The following is an 18,883-nucleotide window of genomic DNA, read 5'->3' as shown; positions in this document are numbered from 1 at the left end:
AGTCACACTGCTTAGCCGGTATTGCACCACCTGACATCCGCCGGGAAGTAGCAGCCAATAGTGAAAGGACCAAGGCAGTGACATCTCCAGCTCATCCCGTTTGGGTATCAGCCAGCACGTCAACAACTTAAATCAAGACATAGTTTTCTTAGATCTACAGGACACTCGCTGGAACACCCCAGCAAGCGAGAGTCCAAAAGTGGCAGGCCCAAACCCAGCACCTCAATTCATGGCTGATACCAGATGAGAGACTCCCCCCTAGGCACTCAGAAGACTGGGCGACTTGGAAGGCGCTGAACAGACTGCGCTCTGGTACCACGAGATGCAGAGCCAATCTTAAGAAATGGGGCTACAGGGTGGAATCCTCGGCATGCGAGTGTGGCGAAGAGCAAACCACTGACCACCTGCTGCAATGCACCCTGAGCCCTGCCACATGCACAATGGAGGACCTTCTTGCGGCAACCCCAGAGGCACTCCAAGTGGCCAGATACTGGTCAAAGGGCATTTAACCAAATACCAAATTTGCAAAATCTGTGTGTTTTTTTTCCTTTTTCTTTTTAATCTGTGTGTTTGTTTTGCTCTGTTAGAATTGTGATACAATGGTTGCTGATGACACGATAAATAAAACCATGCAGCTGTGGAGAAGTCTACATAGGGACCACCAAACGCAGCATTGCCCAAACACGAATCAAGAAACATGAAAAGCACTGCAGACTACTTCAACCAGAAAAGTCAGCCATAGCAGAGCACCTGATGAACCAACCTGGGCACAGCATATTATTTGAGAACACAGAAATGTTGGATCACTCCAACAACCACCATGTCAGACTACACAGAGAAGCCATTGAACTACACAAGCATGTGGAAAATTTCAACAGAAAGGAGGAAACCATGAAAATGAACAAAATCTGGTTCCCAGTATTAAAAAACTCTAAAAAATTGAACAGCACAACAACAGAGAGGAAACAAACAAGGACATCTAATCACCTCTCAACAAAAGATTGCTCCAGGCACTGCCAGGCAATCAAATGCTAATCAAGGTGGTCAGTTGAAACATTCATACCTAGCTCCAGCAGACAAAAGTCCTTTGTCCCACCGTGGTCATTCCACAGATATATAAACCCTTTTTCCTAGTTCCAACAGACCCCACTACCTCTGAGGATGTTTGCCATAGATGCAGGCGAAACGTCAGGAGAAATGCCTCTAGAACATGGCCATATAGCCTGAAAAAACCTACAACAAACCAGTGATTCCGGCCATGAAAGCCTTCGACAATACAAGTTCTTCCAAATATTCAGGTGGAATCTCCTTTCCTGAAAGTTGAACCCATTGCTCCGAGACCTAGGCTCCAGGGCTATAGGGGGGGAAAGCCTGTTTCCTCTTCCTTATGACAGTCTTTCAGATATTTAAACATGATCATATTTCCTCTCAACTTTCTCTTCTGCAGGCTAAACATATCCAGCTCTTTAAGTCACTTCTCATAGAGCATGGTTTCCAGACTTTTGATCATTTTAGTCCTCCTCCTCTGGACCGTTTGTCTGTTCCTTGTAGCCAACCCCAGTTAGCAACCTGGCAGAAGTTCTTTGGACCAGCTGAAGTTTCCAAACACTCTTTGAAGGCACCCCCATGTAGAGTGCATTACAGTAATCCAAACAGATGTTAAAAAGGCATGTACCATTGTTCCGTCTTCCAGGAGCTTGGTTTGTATTGTCCCTTAGTTGCATAAAATAGCATCCCTTTGCATTTTCCCCAGGGTTGCTACAATTTCAGCAGCACCCTGAAAGTTAAACATCAACAGAGGCTGGAAGCCGGCCTGCAAGCCTTTTGAGTTATTGGTTTAAAAGGGTATCCTTTTGGTCTAGGGACGGCCCTTTTTCCTGGGGATGAGATCTCCATTTTGGAAAGGCTCTCCTGCCTTCTTTAGTATAGAAAAAGCCTCAGATGTGCTGGTGGCCAAGCTAGGCAGCTCGGACAAGCCATTGTGAGTACAGTTAAGATTTAGGTTACCCTCTCGCCTTTGAAACTGGTGCTGAGCTCAGATAGAGAAAGACCTGCTCTTTCTAAAGAACAGTAGTGTTGCAATCCAGAGCAGGGAACGAGGCCCTAAGATAACTATCCACCACACTTGGCTGTGAAAAACAATCCTTTTTTATTGAAGAAAAATGGTTACAAAATAAAGGAAAAATGCAAGTCAAAAGCCACAGCAAAATCAGCAAACATGAATTTAAATGGACAAAGCAAAACCAAAAGCCTCTCTGGGAAATACTTGAATCTGTTAGCAATCCACTAACCGTACTTGATATCCTAGAAATCTTTCCAAACTATGGCCAGGGAACCGGGAGAACTGCCAAGGTCTTCATCAATTCTGAAACGATGCCTGAACTGAGGCAATCAGCCTGGCGTATTGCAATTAAAACTCAAGAATCGGTTCCGTGAACCGCCCTTCTGTTTTGAAGCCAATGTTTTTAATTCTTGAATTCGGGAGGATCGACGCAAACTGAGTGATTTACTTCTGTCTTCCCAAATTTGGCCCCTTCTGTTGTCATTACAGTTAACAGGTGCAGAAGGGAGGGAAAGTTCAAGGTCTCCCTCTGCAACATTCTCATGAACACTGGTACTTTCATTTTCCAAATCTACAGAAGTTCCTTCCTCACTAATTTCGGGAACATTGGCATTTTCCAAACCTACAGCAGTTTCTTCCTCACTAATTTCAGGAGCAATGGCATCAAAAGGTACATTTCCACTAGCATCAGTAAATATACTTTCATTAGCATCAGGAGGAACAAACAGAGAATCAGGTTCAAGTTCAAACTCAGGCTGAACACCAACAAGTAGCTCAGTGCTGGGGCAGCGAATATCTCAGGATTTCTCTGCCATTGAGAGAGGCTCTATTACTTCATCTCCAAAACTAATCTTGAGCTTAGATAGGGCAAGACCTGTGTGCTGGTACCAGAAGCTCCCACTTTATTTGCCTTGTATTAAGTGTTTGCTTGCAGCCCAAGGCTTGGGATTTTGCAGAAGGGTGGCTTCCTGTTAAAGTTTGCAGTTATAGGGCAGGCCACCTGTCCATCATCATTAGGTTCCTTAGTTCCACCCCCTTTTGGGTTTTCAGAAGAGAAGGGAGCCGTTTTTAGTCAGTCACACACAAGGAAGCTAGTCTATAGGATGCAGACAGCTCGTCCCGTAGGAAAAGCTTCATTCCTCAGAATCATCCGGGGATCATCCGGGAATGATCTGAGGATCATCCAGGGAAATAGGAACAGAAGGAAAAGATCCCAAAGGCTCTGGCTGAGAGCTCACAGCTTCTCAGCCTCACAGCACCAGAGGGGAAAACAGCCCTGAAGTTCCCACAGGACATCATTACAGAACCACTGAATTCCAGCTGAAGTATGATCAAGCCTTGGCTGGTAGGTTTACTCGATGCCCAGAAGCAGTTGGGATCGGTAGTAAGACCCAGACCAGCGAGGCCCAGATAATAGACAGCCTGGGAGAGATTATAAAGGGTTCTTCCTCATACTGAGAAAGTACAGTTAATCCAAGTCTCTTAAAGACTAGAACAAGAAAACATTGAAGTGTTGTTTGAAGATTTGTTATTTGTTCCTTAATAAATACTTTGTTGTACCATTAAAGACTGTAAAGACCATCATTTCAGGAAATCCCTAAGAATCTCTCTTTGAGGCACCCCGGCTTCCCACTGAGTTTAAAGTATATGTCAGTGGTTCTCAACCTGGGGTCCCCAGATGTTTTTGGCCTACAACTCCCAGAAATCCCAGCCAGTTTACCAACTGTTAGGATTTCTGGGAGTTGAAGGCCAAAAACATCTGGGGACACCAAGTTGAGAACCACTGGTATACGTCCTATAGAATAAAGACAATTTGTACAGATCCAGTGTGCGACAACCTGCTCTTTCTGAAAGATAACAGCTCAGGGTTAGGGTAAAAGATCCCAGGATTTTTCTACCGTTGGGGAAAAGTTAACTCGGTAACTGAAGGAAAAAAGAAAGAAATAACATCTATATGGTTTCCCAAATTGACTGTTTGTGTTTGTAACTTCATCAAGCTGTGTCAAGTCTGTCAAGGACTTTGAAAAATAAATGTTCTGTTGCTGTTCAAATCTGGACTGGCCTCAGTTGCTGAGTATCTTGAGCTTCTAAGAAAGGCACCCACGGCTCACCCAGATAAAGAGAGAAGCACATCTTAGTTTTAACTTTATAGTGTCTGGGTGTGATGGCACAACTATCATAGCCAAGTCCTGCACCTCAAGGAACCAGCACAGCTGACACACAAGTTTTAAAAATACAAAGGTGCTCCTGACCACCGCAGAAAACTTGGCCTCCAGGTTCAATGCTAGGTCTAGGATCTAAGTCTTTGGGGGGAGTGTAATCCCATCCAGCACAGGCTGAATCTTTCTTCTCTGATCTGCCTTCCAACTCTGTCTTGTGTTGACATTGCACTATTCTAGGTGCAGCTCTGTTTTGTATTATCACTGCACTATTCTATTAGGACCTCATCCCAAAGAGCTATGGATCAGGGTTTAACAGGGCCTTCCCAGAAGATCTTAAACTCCAAGGTGGGACATAGAAGGAGATACGTTCGGACAGGTATGCTGGACCGGAGCCGTATAGGTTTTTATAGGTCAAACCCAGCAATTCGAATTGTGCTCGGAATTGGATCGGTAGCCAGTGGAGCTGACATAACAGGGGGCTGTATGATGCTCCAGTAAGAAATCTAGCTGCTGACCATTGGACTAATTGAAGTTTCCGAACAGTCTTCAAAGGCAACCCCATGTAGAGTGCATTGCAGTAATCTATTTGGTATGTGACAAGAGTGTGGACCAACCTTCTTTGGTCCCTTAGTCAAAGTAGACAATTTGTTTAGCATGTGTTAATTGCAGGGAATACACATATTCCTTAATATTTAATCAGACCTTCCAGAGCAGTGGTTCTCAACCTTCCTAATGCCGTGACCCCTTAATACAGTTCCTCATGTTGTGGCGACCCCCAGACATAAAATTATTTTTGTTGTTACTTCATAACTGTAATTTTGCTACCGTTATTAATTGTAATGTAAATATCAAATATCCAGGATGTATTTTCATTCACTAGACCAAATTCGGCACAAATACCCAATACGCCCAAATTGGAATACTGGTGGGGTTTGGGGAGGAGTTGATTTTGTCATTTGGGAGTTGTAGTTGCTGGGATTTATAGCTCACCTACAATCAAAGAACATTCTGAACTCCACCAATGATGGAACTGAACCATACTTGGCACGCAGAACTTCCATGACCAACAGAAATTACTGAAAGGGTTTGGTGGGCATTGTCCTTAAGTTTGGGAGTTGTAGTTCACCTACATCCAGAGAGCTCTGTGGACTAAAACAATGACGGATCTGGACCAAACTTGGCATGAATACTCAATATGCCCAAATGTGAATACTGGTGGAGTTTGGGGGAAATAGACTTTGACATGTTGGGAGTTGTAGTTGCTGGGATTTATAGTTCACCTACAATCAAAGAGCATTCTGAACCTCACCAATGATAGAATTGAGCCAAACTTCCCACACAGAACCCCCATGCTCAACAGAAAATACTGTATTTTCTGATGGTCTTCGGCGACCCCTCTGACACCCTCTCGCGACCCCCATAGGGGTCCCGACCCCCAGGTTGAGAAACACTGTTCCAGAGAGAGATTTTAACTTTTTATTGGAGCTGTTCTCTACACAAACCTGGGAAACTGGCAAGACAGTGGTATAATATGAAAAAGGGAAAGGCCTTCTCAGGAAGTCCACAGACTGGAACTCCAAGAAGTCCCCATTTGCGTTCAGCTTCCCCACCCTGTGTTCTTTAATGGACCCATAAACTCTCTGGAGTCATAAAAAGCTGGGCTCTAATGTATGACAACTGGGGGACTGCTCACCTTTTTTCCCCCTTCATCTCATGAACAGCTTTACAGTGTTCCCTCACTACTTCGCGGTTCACTTTTAGCGGACTCGCTGCTTTGCAGTTTAAAAAAAATTAAAATATATATTGCGGTATTTTCTCTGTTTCACGGGTTTTTGCCGCCACCGCTCTCCGAGGCGCTTTCCCCCCTCAGTCTTCCCTCCCTCCAGCCTTGAAGGGCCTTTCCTTCTTTTCCTTCACTTTATTTTAAGTTTATAAAGACTTAAAATAGTGTATAACTAATAAAATAATGTATAAATATTAAAATAAATATAGCGTTCCTACATTGTGGTTTTTCACTTATTTCACCACCACCGCCTCCTCCTGAGAAAAATGTATAATATCACAAAAGACTACCACCTCACCCGCCTCATAGAAAACCTGCTACAAAACAGGAGCTTTTTTGTTGAGTTCCAGGGCAAGAGAAGCAGATGGCGGAAACAAAAGAACGGCCTGCCTCGGGGAAGCATGCTTGCTCCATCAATGTTCAACATTTACACAAATCACCAGCCACTGCCAGAAGGGACAGAGAGTTTCATCTATGTTGATGGAGCCCCCGGTGGTGCAGTGGGTTAAACCCCTGTGCCGGCAGGACTGAAGACCGACAGGTCGCAGGTTCGAATCCGGGGAGAGGCGGATGAGCTCCTCTATCAGCTCCAGCTCCTCATGAGGAGACATGAGAGAAGCCTCCCACAAGGATGATAAAAACATCAAATCATCCGGGCGTCCCCTGGGCAACGACCTTGCAGACGGCCAATTCTCTCACACCAGAAGCGACTTGCAGTTTCTCAGGTCGCTCCTCACACAACAAAAAAAAATCTATGCTGATAATCGTGCCATTACCGCTCAAGCAGGGAGCTTTGAGATGGTTGAACAGAAGCTCTAGGTGCTTTTACTGCCTATTACAGGGAAAACCAGCTGATCCCTAATCTATCTAAAACGCAGACATGTGCTTTCCATCCTAAGAACAGACAAGCATCCCGAGCTCTGACGATTACCTGGGAAGGAATCCCACTGGAGCATTGCAGCGCATCCAAATACCTGGGAGTCACTCTGGACCGTGCTCTGACCTACAAGAAGCACTGCCTGAATATCAAGCAAAAAGTGGGTGCTAGAAACAATTTCATACGAAAGTTGACTGGCACAACCTGGGGATCACAACCAGACACAGTGACGACATCTGCCCTTGCGCTATGCTACTCTGCTGCTGAGTATGCATGCCCGGTGTGGAACACATCTCACCACACTAAAACAGTAGATGTGGCTCTTAAGGAGACATGCCACATTATCTCAGGGTGTCTGCGCCCTACACCACTGGAGAAATTACACTGTTTAGCCAGTATTGCACCACCTGACATCTGCCGGGAAGTAGCAACCAATAGTGAAAGGACCAAGGTAGTGACATCTCCAGCTCATCCCCAACACGTCAATGACTTAAATCAACTTATGTTGTTGTTTTCCTTGTCCTAGTTTCCTGTTAACAGTTACTTGTTTGTTTTCTGCTTCTCATCACAACTCCTTGTTAGCGTGGGGCATGGGCCCTAGATCTGGTTTGGTATCCCCCCTAGCGGAAAGGGGGGATGCCCGGTGGTCCCAGGGGTGCCGAGTCGCGTTTGCCCGGTATTGTGCCGGCGGCACCCTGGTGTGTGCGGGATCGGGCAGTATTGGGCTGCCCGATCGTAATCCAGGACCCATGCTTGGCTGCCAACCCTTGTTCCTGTTATCAATAAATGAGTTGTGGCCATTCTTCATCCCAACAACATGTGTGTGCGTACTTCTTGAGTTGGCTGTGGGAGGTGCATCGCACTTGCACATGCAACAGAATTGGGCCAAACCTCCCACACTGAACCCTCATGACCACCAGAGTGGGCCACAGCAACCCGTGGCAGGGGGTGGCTAGTAATAAATAAATAAACATCCTTCCGTTGGCTTGCGTTTTCTCTGCTTTATTTGCAAGCTTCCTCTCGGTCCCTCGGAGAAGTCATATTGATTCTTGCAACCACTTCCCCTCTCATTTCAAGTTAAAAGAAGAAGCCGACGCCAAGCCTATAATGGAGCACTAATCGCAGCTGTTTATCACAGCAGCCCGACGAGTCTGAATGTCAAACACCAAAATAACAAACAGCAAGCAACCTTCTTTCCAAAAAAAATACAAACAAAACAATTAATGCAAGGAAGGCCACATCGAGATTGGCAGAACCCATTATAACTATTCTTCTATTTGTTAGTATAGTTAGTATCATCATGAAAATCATTCATCTCACTGCAACAAATGCCCCCCACAAAAGCCGTATAGTTTGAGAGCCTTTCATCCCAGAATATCAAGGCAGAAAATCTTACTTTGAATTGGGTTATCAGAGTCCACATTCCGATAATGTGGGATTTTCTGCCTTGGTATCCTGGAATAAAGGGCTATGTGGAAGGGCCTTGAGTTTGTGCTGGCTGTCAGCTCGGAAGAAGTGTGATATGTAGGAAGGAGAGCAGCACTGTCTTGTTTGGAAGCAAGTCTCTTTCCCTTTTTGTTCAGTCATGCTGGAGAGGTCAACATATCCAGTGGAATGCATAAAGATGATATTTACGGAGGTGACAACTGAGGAAGGATCATGAAGCCCCTGCTTCCCACTCCGCTGCTAACACCCCGAGGAGGTTATATCTGGTCAGAGAGTTGCAGTGCCTGTCACATCACCACAAAGGTGCTAGACATATTCCTTGACCTAACCACAAATACCCAACCCTTACCTGTCTCTTTGTGGTCCGCACAGCCACGTCGACTTGGGTTTGGCTGGTGCTGGAGGGGCACGGCTCACTGAGGCCCTGCTGAACCACAGAATCTGTGGCCTCCTGGTACATCGGAGAGCTTGAAGGGGAGCCAGCCTGACCACGGTCTTCGGTCTACAGTAGCATGCTGCCGAGCCAGGCTTCTTAGCTCTGCAGCTCATGAAAAGAAGAAAAGGAAGGAGGAGGGAATGAACGAGAGAGAGAGAGAGAGAGACCAAGGAGAAGCGACCGAGTGAGGATGCTCCCTCAGATGTGTGTGCACAGAGAATTGAAATGCACAAAGGACAGGGCAAGATTGCACAGGCTCACAGCCTGCTTGCTCTCATTATTCCAGCACACTGACTTTTGCCCGAGGCTCCCTCCCTCAAATTCAGCTGTTTCAAATGTAAAATGGTAAGAAGCCAGGTGGGGGGGCTGGGGGGGGGAAGGTTGATCCCACTGGGGATCGCTGGATTATAAGAACTGTGGAAGGGAAAGGCTGAGCTGACGTTCTGTTTGCTGGGATTTGTTTTTGGCTTCACCACAAAAGCAAAAGACTAACCGAGCAAACAGAAGTGATTCATATTTCTAGATGGATTTACTCGTGACTATTGGGTTACCTTTTAGTGGGTGGAAGGATGCCTTATTCCTTCTGAGGAGTGTAAGAGGACATTAATTCAAGATATCTTGGGGTCCAGAGGAGCGCATGCAATTAGGAGCAACTGTGGGTACATTATATTGTCGAAGGCTTTCGTGGCCGGAATCACTGGGTTGTTGTAGGTTTTTTCGGGCCGTATGGCCATGGTCTAGAGCAGGGGTCCTCAAACTAAGGCCCGGGGGCCGGATGTGGCCCTCCAAGGTCATTTACCTGGCCCTCGCTCAGGGTCAACCTAAGTCTGAGATGACTTGAAAGCACACAACAACTACTACTACTACTACTACTACTACTACAATCCTATCTCAACAGTCAAACAGTGGCAAGGAAACTAGTCCAATGTGGGCTAGGCAAAACTACGGTGAGGTGGATCTGTAATTGGTTAAATGGACGAACCCAGAGGGTGCTCACCAATGCTTCCTCTTCATCTTGGAAAGAAGTGACGAGCGGAGTGCTGCAGGTCTCCGTCCTGGGCCCGGTCCTGTTCAACACCTTTATTAATGACTTAGATGAAGAGTTAGAAGGCAGGATCATCAAGTTTGCAGACGACACCAAATTGGGAGGGATAGCCAATACTCCAGAGAACAGGAGCAGGATTCAAAATGATCTTGACAGATTAGAGAGATGGGCCAAAACTAACAAAATGAAGTTCAACAGTGACAAATGCAAGATACTCCACTTTGGCAGGAAAAACGAAATGCAAAGATACAGAATGGGGGACAATGCCTGGCTCGAGAGCAGTACGTGTGAAAAAGATCTTGGAGTCCTCGTGGACAACAAGTTAAACATGAGCCAACAATGTGATGTGGCGGCAAAAAAAGCCAATGGGATTTTGGCCTGCATCAATAGGAGCATAGTGTCTAGATGTAGGGAAGTCATGCTAGGCCTCTATTCTGCTCTGGTTAGACCACACCTGGAATATTGTGTGCAATTCTGGGCACCACAATTCAAGAGAGATATCGACAAGCTGGAATGTGTCCAGAGGAGAGCGACTAAAATGATAAAAAGCCTGGAGAACAAGCCCTATGAGGAGCGGCTTAAGGAGCTGGGCATGTTTAGCCTGAAGAAGAGAAGGCTGAGAGGGGATATGATAGCCATGTATAAATATGTGAGAGGAAGCCACAGGGAGGAGGGAGCAAGCTTGTTTTCTGCTTCCCTGGAGACTAGGACGCGGAACAATGGCTTCAAACTACAAGAGAGGAGATTCCATCTGAACTTCCTGACTGTGAGAGCTGTTCCGCAGTGGAACTCTCTGCCTCAGAGTGTGGTGGAGGCTCCTTCTTTGGAAGCTTTTAAACAGAGGCTGGATGGCCATCTGTCAGGGGTGATTTGAATGCAATATTCCTGCTTCTTGGCAGGGGGTTGGACTGGATGGCCCATGAGGTCTCTTCCAACTCTTTGATTCTATGATTCTATGAAATGCAGGCCCACACTTCCCACTATTAAAAGGCATATAACAAGTACACACCAGGCCACACGAAGAAAACAAAGGTTAAAATTGATTAGTTGGGTCAAACTGCATTAATTCTACTGTGTAGAGAGACAGTGACAGATTTGCCCTTGTGCTTATGCTCAGGGCCCCGTTGGTCATCTTCCTGCCACCCCCACCCCTCAAATTGTATAGAATGCATATTGTTTATTTGGTGCAATTCTTAATGTGAAGGTGTCCTGTTTGGGAGCGATTCCAGACATAATGATTGAAAGGTTGTATTGTTGAATGGTTTCATGGCCAGAATCACTGGGTTGCTGTGAGTTTTCTGAGCTGTATTGCCATGTTCCAGAAGCATTCTCTCCTGATGTTTCGCCCACATCTATGACAGGCATCCTCAGAGGTTGTGAGGTCTTCACAACATTTACAGGATAGAAGCCTGTGCCACCTGAGGCAAGTTTAGACAACACATTAAGCCTGTGGTGTTGTTTTTTGTTGTTGTTGTTGTTGTTGTTAAGAGCAGTGAGCCCATTCATTTCTGTTTTCAGTGGTTGAATCGCAGATCCCAGAATGTCTCATCAATTCCCATATTAGTTAATGCTGCTGGCATAATACTAATAAGTTTATAGTTGTTAAAATTGTTCTTCATTTTAATTATTGTATTGTTTTTAAGTGTCTTTTGCACTACAAATAAGATATGTACAGTGTGCATAGGAATTCATTCATTTTTTTCCAAATTATAATCTGGCCCTCCAACAGTTTGAGGGACTGTGACCTGGCCCTCTGTTTAAAAAGTTTGAGGACCCCTGGTCTAGAGGCATTCTCTCCTGACGTTTCGCCTGCATCTAGATGTCCTAGTCATCCACAAACCAGATCAACAATTGGGTCACACTGTTTACAGAAAACCCACCCACACAGATAGATATCTAGATAAAAACTCCAACCATCACCCAAGTCAAAAAAGAAGCACCATTAAAGCCTTGGCAGACGGTGCAAAAAGAATCTGCGAACCCCTCCTCATCCAAGATGAACTGAACCACCTCAACTGGGCTCTCCAGGCCAATGGATACTCCACCTCAGACATCAGAAGAGCTGCAAGACCGAGAACAAGCCATGAGAGTAAAGATGAAGATCCACCCAGAGGAAAAGGGTTCCTGCCATACATCAAGGGAACCACTGACCGCATAGGGAAGCTGATGAGGAAACACAACATACAAACAATCTACAAACCCACCAAGAAAATCCAACAAATGCTACGTTCAGCAAAGGACAAGAGGGATCCTCTCACTTCTGCAGGAGTCTACCGGATATCATGCAGCTGTGGATAAGTCTACATAGGGACCACCAAACGCAGCATTGCCCAAACACGAATCAAGGAACATGAAAGGCACTGCAGACTACTTCAACCAGAGAAGTTAGTCATAGCAGAGCACCTGATGAACCAACCTGGACACAGCATATTGTTTGAGAACACAGAAATGCTGGACCACTCTCACAACCACCATGTCAGACTACACAGAGAAGCCATTGAAATCCACAAGCATGTGGACAATTTCAACAGAAAGGTAGAGACCATGAAAATGAACAAAATCTGGCTACCAGTATTTAAAAACTCTAAAATTGCAACAGCACAACAGAGAGGAAACAAACAAGGACATCTAATCATCTCTCAACAAAAGTTTGCTCCAGGCACAGTCAGCCCATTGTATGCTAATCAAGGTGGTCAGTTGAAACATTCACACCTAGCTCCAGCAGACAAGAGTCCTTTGTTCACATTTGGGCATATTGAGTATTCATGTAGAGTTTGGTCCAGATCCATCATAGTTTGTGTCCACAGTGATCTCTGGATGTAGGTGAACTACAACTCCAAAACCAAAGGACACTGTCCACCAAACCCTTCCAGTATTTTCTGTTGGTCATGGGAGAACTGTGTGCCAAGTTTGGTTCCATTCCCTCGTTGGTGGGGTTCAGAATGCTATTTGATTGTAGGTGAACTATCAATCCCAGCAACTATAACTCCCAAATGACAAAATCATTTTTTTGAGTGAAGGACATACATTGGATTGTTAGGTGTCTTGTGTCCAAATTTGGTGTCAATTCATCCAGTGGTTTTTGAGTTCTGTTAATCCCACAAACAAACATTACATTTTTATTTATATAGATAATGTACAAGTCGACCTTGTAATAAAAAAAAAACTACCTAGAAAGCTCCAGCTTGCCGGGCTAAAACTCGAAATCTAAAAAAGTAACTTCTACGCTATAATTAGAGGGAAATGGCCTATCTGTTCCAGTTGGCAGCAGCTGTCCAAGATTTCCAGCAGGGGCTTTTAAAACTCTAGCTGCCACCTGAGATCCTTGTCATTAAAGATGAACCTGGGACCTTCTGCTTGCTGAACATATGCTCTTTTTCTGTTTCTCAGAACAATTAGTTCTCTCTAATCAGTGCATTGGTTATTAATTAGCTTTGGGAATTTCTAAATCTGCTAGCCCTTCCTGCTACGTTGTGTGTTGGAAGGGGCAGTGTTGGTGTTGGAGACCAGCAGCATTTCCAGCCTGAGACCCCTTCTACACTTCCATATAAAATCCAGATTATCTGCTTTGAACTGGATTATATAGCAGTATAGATTCATATAATCCCATTCAAAGCAGATAATGTGCCTTGGGGCTGATATGGGCGGGATATAAATAATGTGGCTGTTTGCCGGTGTGCTACCGGGCCCAATTCAAAGTGCTGGTCTTGGCCTATAAAGCCCTAAACGGTTCTGGCCCAACTTACCTGTCCGAACGTATCTCCCCTTATGAACCATCAAGGACCTTGAGATCGTCCAGGGAGGCACTGCTCTCGGTCCCGCCTTCGTCTCAGGTACGTTTGGCGGGGACGAGAGACAGGGCCTTCTCAGCGGTGGCTCCCCGGCTATGGAATGCCCCCTCCCCCCCCCCTAGAGAGATTAGATCTGCTCCCTCCCTCCTCACATTTCGGAAGCAAGTCAAAACATGGCTGTTTGAGCAAGCATTCTCAAACACAGAGTAACAGATATGATAGATGATAGATAGATAGATAGATAGATAGATAGATACGTTTTAGTAACAGATATGGATAAATGATATAGGAATGGACGATTGACGATGGAACTGGACAATGCTTGACAATAAGGAGACGCTAATGATGTTGTTTTTATTGTTGTTGTGGTTTATGTAATTGTAATGTTTTAAATTGTTCTATGATACTGTGTATATTGTTTTGTTGGAAACCGCCTTGAATCGCCGATAGGCTGAGAAAGGCGGTATACAAATACAGCAAATAAATAAATAAATAAATAAATAATGTAAATAAATTGATAATCTGGATTATATGGCAGTATATAAGGGGCCTTGGTTATTGCAGAAGACCCTTCAGCAGTAGCTACTACTTCCTAGCAAGAAAAGCAAGCATTAGGGTAAGCTAATAAAGGGTTAAGTGTTCTGTCCCTCTTACAATTCAAACTTGAGCATTTTGCAAGCCACGGGTCTGCTCCATTTGCAGAGAAATAGGCTCTTCACTGTATGCAGAACACATCATGCGATGTGCGGGGCTTGATGAATGCAAGGCTGGGGTGAAAATTGCTGGAAGAAACATTAGATATGCAGATGATACCACTTTGATGGCTGAAAGCAAGGAGGAGCTGAGGAGCCTTCTAATCAAGGTGAAAGAAGAAAACCCAAAAGCTGGGTTGCTGCTAAACTTTAAAAAAAAAACCAAGATTATGACAACAAGAATGATTGACAACTGGGAAACAGAGGGAGAAAACGTGGAGGCAGTGACAGACTTTGTATTTCTAGGTGCAAAGATTACTGCAGATGCAGACTGCAGCCAGGAAATCAGGAGACACTTACTTCTTGGGAGGAGAGCAATGTCCAATCTCGATAAGACAGTGAAGAGTAGAGACATCACATTGGCAACGAAGATCCGCATAGTTAAAACAATGTTATTCCCCATAGTCACCTATGGATGTGAGAGCTGGACCATAGGGAAGGCTGAGCAAAGGAAGATAGATGCTTTTGGTGTTGGAGGAAAGTTCTGAGAGTGCCTTGGACTGCGAGAAGATCCAACTAATCCAAACTTCAGGAAATAACGCCCGACTGCTCATTGGAGGGAAGGATATTAGAGACAAAGTTGAAGTATTTTGGCCACATAATGAAGAGACAGGAAAGCTTAGAGAAGACAATGATGCTGGGGAAAATGGAAGGAAAAGGGAAAAGGGGCTGACCAAGGGTGAGATGGATGGATATCTCTCGCTTTAGAGCAGAAGTGGCAGCTTGCTAACAGAAAATGAATAATTAATGACCACCAACATTGAGGAAATATTAATAGATTGCTAGTTATATATATTTAAAAACAGTTGTGATTTTAGGGTAATATCTGCCGTGGCAGAGATTGCACTGCAGAGACTTTATCACACGCTGATTATTCTGGGCAGTGTGCAACACAGTCACAGTCTACTGGGTCATTTGATTTATTGTTAAGAGTATTCCTATCTGCCACATAACAAAGATATCCTACGGCAGTGGTTCTCAACCTGTGGGTCCCCAGGTTCTCTCTTCAATCGTGGTGCCCAGAATTGGATGGGATTTCACAACCATGAAATCCCATAGCACAGTGGTTCTCAACCTATGGGTCCCCAGGTCTACAACTCCCAGAAATACCAGCCAGTTTACCAGCAGTTAGGATTTCCAGGAGCTGAAGGCCAAAACAGCTGAGGACCCTCTGGTTGAGAACCACTGTCCTATGAGATTCCATAGTTGTGAAATCCCATCCAATTCTGGGCACCACGATTGAAGAGAAATATTGACAAGCTGAAATGTGTCCAGAGGATGGCGACAAAAATGATCAAGGGTCGGGAGAACAAGCCCTATGAGGAGTGGCTTAAAGAGCTGGACATGTTTAGCCTGAAGAAGAGAAGGCTGAGAGGAGAAATGATAGTCATGTCTAAATACATGAGAGGAAGTCATCGGGAGGAGGGAGCAATCTTGTTTTCTGCTGCCCTGGAGACTAGGACGTGGAACAATGGCTTCAAACGACAAGAAAGGAGATTCCATCTGAACATGAGGAAGAACTTCCTGATTGTGAGAGACATTCAGCAGTGGAACTTTCTGCCGCGGAGTGTGGTGGAGACTCCTTCTTTGGAAGCTTTTAAACAGAGGCTGGATGGCCATCTGTCAGGGGTGCTTTGAATACAATATTCCTGCTTCTTGGCAGGGAGTTGGATTGGATGGCCCATGAGGTCGCTTCCAACTCTATGATTTTATCTTCCCCTTCATGGCCCAATGCCGAAGTCATTCCAGAGTTGAGTAAAAGCATGGATTTTTATTAAAACCTTTGGGATCTAATTAATTTTACTCATATTTATACTTGCACTGTTTTACTGACCTAAATTGCTTCATTTCTAACTTGCCAAATACATTTTACTAGGACTCAGCGGTAGCCAGGGGAACCTTTGCAAATGCAAACTTGCACACCAGCTTTACCCGTACCTTGGAAAGTCAGACTTGGCTATGGTGGTCCACGCTCTTGTCACATCTTAGATAGACTACTGCAATGCACTCTTCATGGGGTTGCCTTTGAAGACTGCTCAGAAGCTTCAAGTTATCCAATGGTCGGCAACCAGATTGCTCACCAGAGCGGTGCACAGGGATCATACAACCCCCCTGTTGCATCAGCTCCACAGGCTGCCAGTCAACTACCGAACTGGCAGCCTGGCTTTGGCCTATAAATCCCTAAACAGTTCCATTCTAGCTTACCTGTCTGAATGTATTTTCCTTTGTGAACCAGTTTGAGAACTAAGATCTACCAGGGAGGTTCTTCTTTTGATCCCACCGCCTTCGCAGGCACGATTGGTAGGGACAAGAGACAGGGCCTTCTCAGTGTTGGCTCCTCAACTATGAAACTTGCTCCCTAGTGAGATCAGATTGGCCCCCTCCCTTATAACATTTAAGAAACAAGTTAAAACTTGGCTATTCGAACAGGCATTCGGTGAGTGATGGAAATGCAATCATCTTGTCATGACATAGTTAGAAATGAAGCAGCTGAGCTTTGATTAAGTATTGGTGCAATGGGAAGTCGTATTTTTAATTATTTTATTTTTTTCTTCTTTCTTTGTTTATTTTTTGTTTGTTTTTGTTTCTTTCTCTCCCACTCTTCCTGCTCGTTCATGGTCTTTTCCTTTCTCCCACTATACTATTATAATGTGTTCCTTCACTTTCACTGTAAAACCTTACTTTTAACACAATAAAAAACTATTTGGGAAAAAAAGGATTGGTGCAATGTGTTGTTGGTGTATTGGCTTTGTCATGTTAATATGTTTTATGGTTTTAGTTGGTATTTTATGTTGTTGTTTTATTGATTTTATGTTATGTTTTAATTGTTTGTATAATTGAGGCATTGAACGTTTACCTAGCTAGGTGTGTGATGTACGCTGCTTTGAGTGCCCTGCAGGGTGAGAATGAAGCAAATAAATAAAGAATAATCCCAAATTAGACAAACCTTACAGAACTGACTGCCTTTATCCTAGAGTATCACATATACACAAGTCAACCTCACATATAGTTTGAGGTCAGACTCTGGAGCCTAATTTATGGATTTTGATTTGAAACATGGGTAAATAGAAGAAAGCACCAATACTATTGCCAGAGCCCAGTTGTCCCTGACTGTCATCTCCCATTCCTCTCCCAGGTATTCAAAAAGGCCAAAAATGATGCCATGGCAGAGCGACATCACACTGGCAACAAAGATCCACATAGTCAAAGCAATGGTATTCCCCGTTATGACCTACAGATGTGACAGCTGGACCATAGGGAAGGCTGAGCGAAGGAAGATAGATGCTTTTGAACTGTGGTGTTGGAGGAAAGTTCTGAGAGTGCCTTGGACTGCGAGAAGATTCAACCAGTCCATACTCCAGGAAATAAAGCCCAATTGCTCATTGGAGGGAAGAATAGTAGAGGCAAAGATGAAATACTTTGGCCACATAATGAGAAGACAGGAAAGCTTAGAGAAGACAATGATGATGGGGAAAATGGAAGGAAAAAGGAAGAGGGGCCAACCAAAGGCAAGATGGATGGATGGCATCCTTGAAGTGACTGGATTGACCTTGAAGGATCTGGGGGTGGTGACGGCCAACAGGGAGCTCTGGCGGGGGCTGGTCCACGAGGTCACGAAGAGTCAGAAATGACTGAACAAATGAATAACAACACAACATATGTGCAAAACATATATATAAGCTGTCCCCTGCCACGCATTGCTGTGGCCCAGTCTGTTGCTCTGGAAAATAAAGTAATGAGAAAGTGTTAGTTTCTAATATATGGAATTTCTTTGTGCTTGTAGGTAAACAGTATTTCTTGCTGTTTCTTGATGTGGAGAGTGTCTGGTTTGCCCACCCGGAACATGCAACATATCATTGTCCTTCTTTAAGGGTCCCTTTCAAATCTATGATACTATATCTCTCTCTGTGTGAATCATATCTATCTATCTATCTATCTATCTATCTATATCTATCTATGGCTGGATGGCTCTTTGTCAGGAGGACTTTGATTACGTGTTCTTGCCCTGATGAAGGGAGTTAAGTATTTTCTGGCCTTAAGTATTTCCTGTTGGTCATGGGGGTTCTGTGTGGGAAGTTTGCCCCGATTCTGTTGTTGGTGAGGTTCAGAATGCTCTTTCATTGTAGGTGAACTATAAATCCCAGTAACTACAACTCCCAAATGTCAAGGTCTATTTGCCCCAAACTCCATCTGTGTTCATATTTGGGCGTATTGAGTGCTTGTGCCAAGTTTGGTCCAGATCCATCATTGTTTGAGTCCACAGTGCTCTCTGGATGTAGGTGAACTAAACTCCAAAACTCAAGGTCAATGCCCACCAAACCCTTCTAGTGTTTTCTGTTGGTCATGGGAGTCCTGTGTGCCAAGTTTGGTTCAATTCCAATGTTGGTGGAGTTCAGGATGCTCTTTGATTGTAGGTGAACTATAAATCCCAGCAACTACAACTCCCAAATGGCAAAATCATAATTTTTGAGTGATAGTCACTCCTTGTGTTGTGAGATGTTTTTTTGCCAAATTTGGTGTGATTTCGT

At 44.5% G+C, this 18,883-nt stretch overlaps 1 protein-coding gene across 4 annotated transcripts in view; it reads right to left on the bottom strand.

The window, feature by feature from the left end:
- RGS8 (regulator of G protein signaling 8) overlaps window positions 1-9,074 on the bottom strand; it is a 93,760-nt gene extending 84,686 nt beyond the window's left edge. The window contains exon 1 of one of the 4 annotated variants that reach the window (XM_060774473.2): window positions 8,680-9,074. In XM_060774473.2, the coding sequence (XP_060630456.2) occupies window positions 8,680-8,879 (200 nt within the window). In that variant the 5' untranslated portion in view covers window positions 8,880-9,074. The remainder of the gene's footprint in view (window positions 1-8,679) is intronic. The other 3 variants (XM_060774472.2, XM_060774475.2, XM_067467621.1) reach the window with 3 other exon arrangements.
- Between the last annotated feature and the right edge of the window lie 9,809 nt (window positions 9,075-18,883).

Source organism: Anolis sagrei, chromosome 4 (assembly GCF_037176765.1).
Source record: "Anolis sagrei isolate rAnoSag1 chromosome 4, rAnoSag1.mat, whole genome shotgun sequence".
Taxonomy (NCBI): domain Eukaryota; kingdom Metazoa; phylum Chordata; class Lepidosauria; order Squamata; family Dactyloidae; genus Anolis; species Anolis sagrei.
This window is presented reverse-complemented; position numbering and strand designations above follow the sequence as displayed.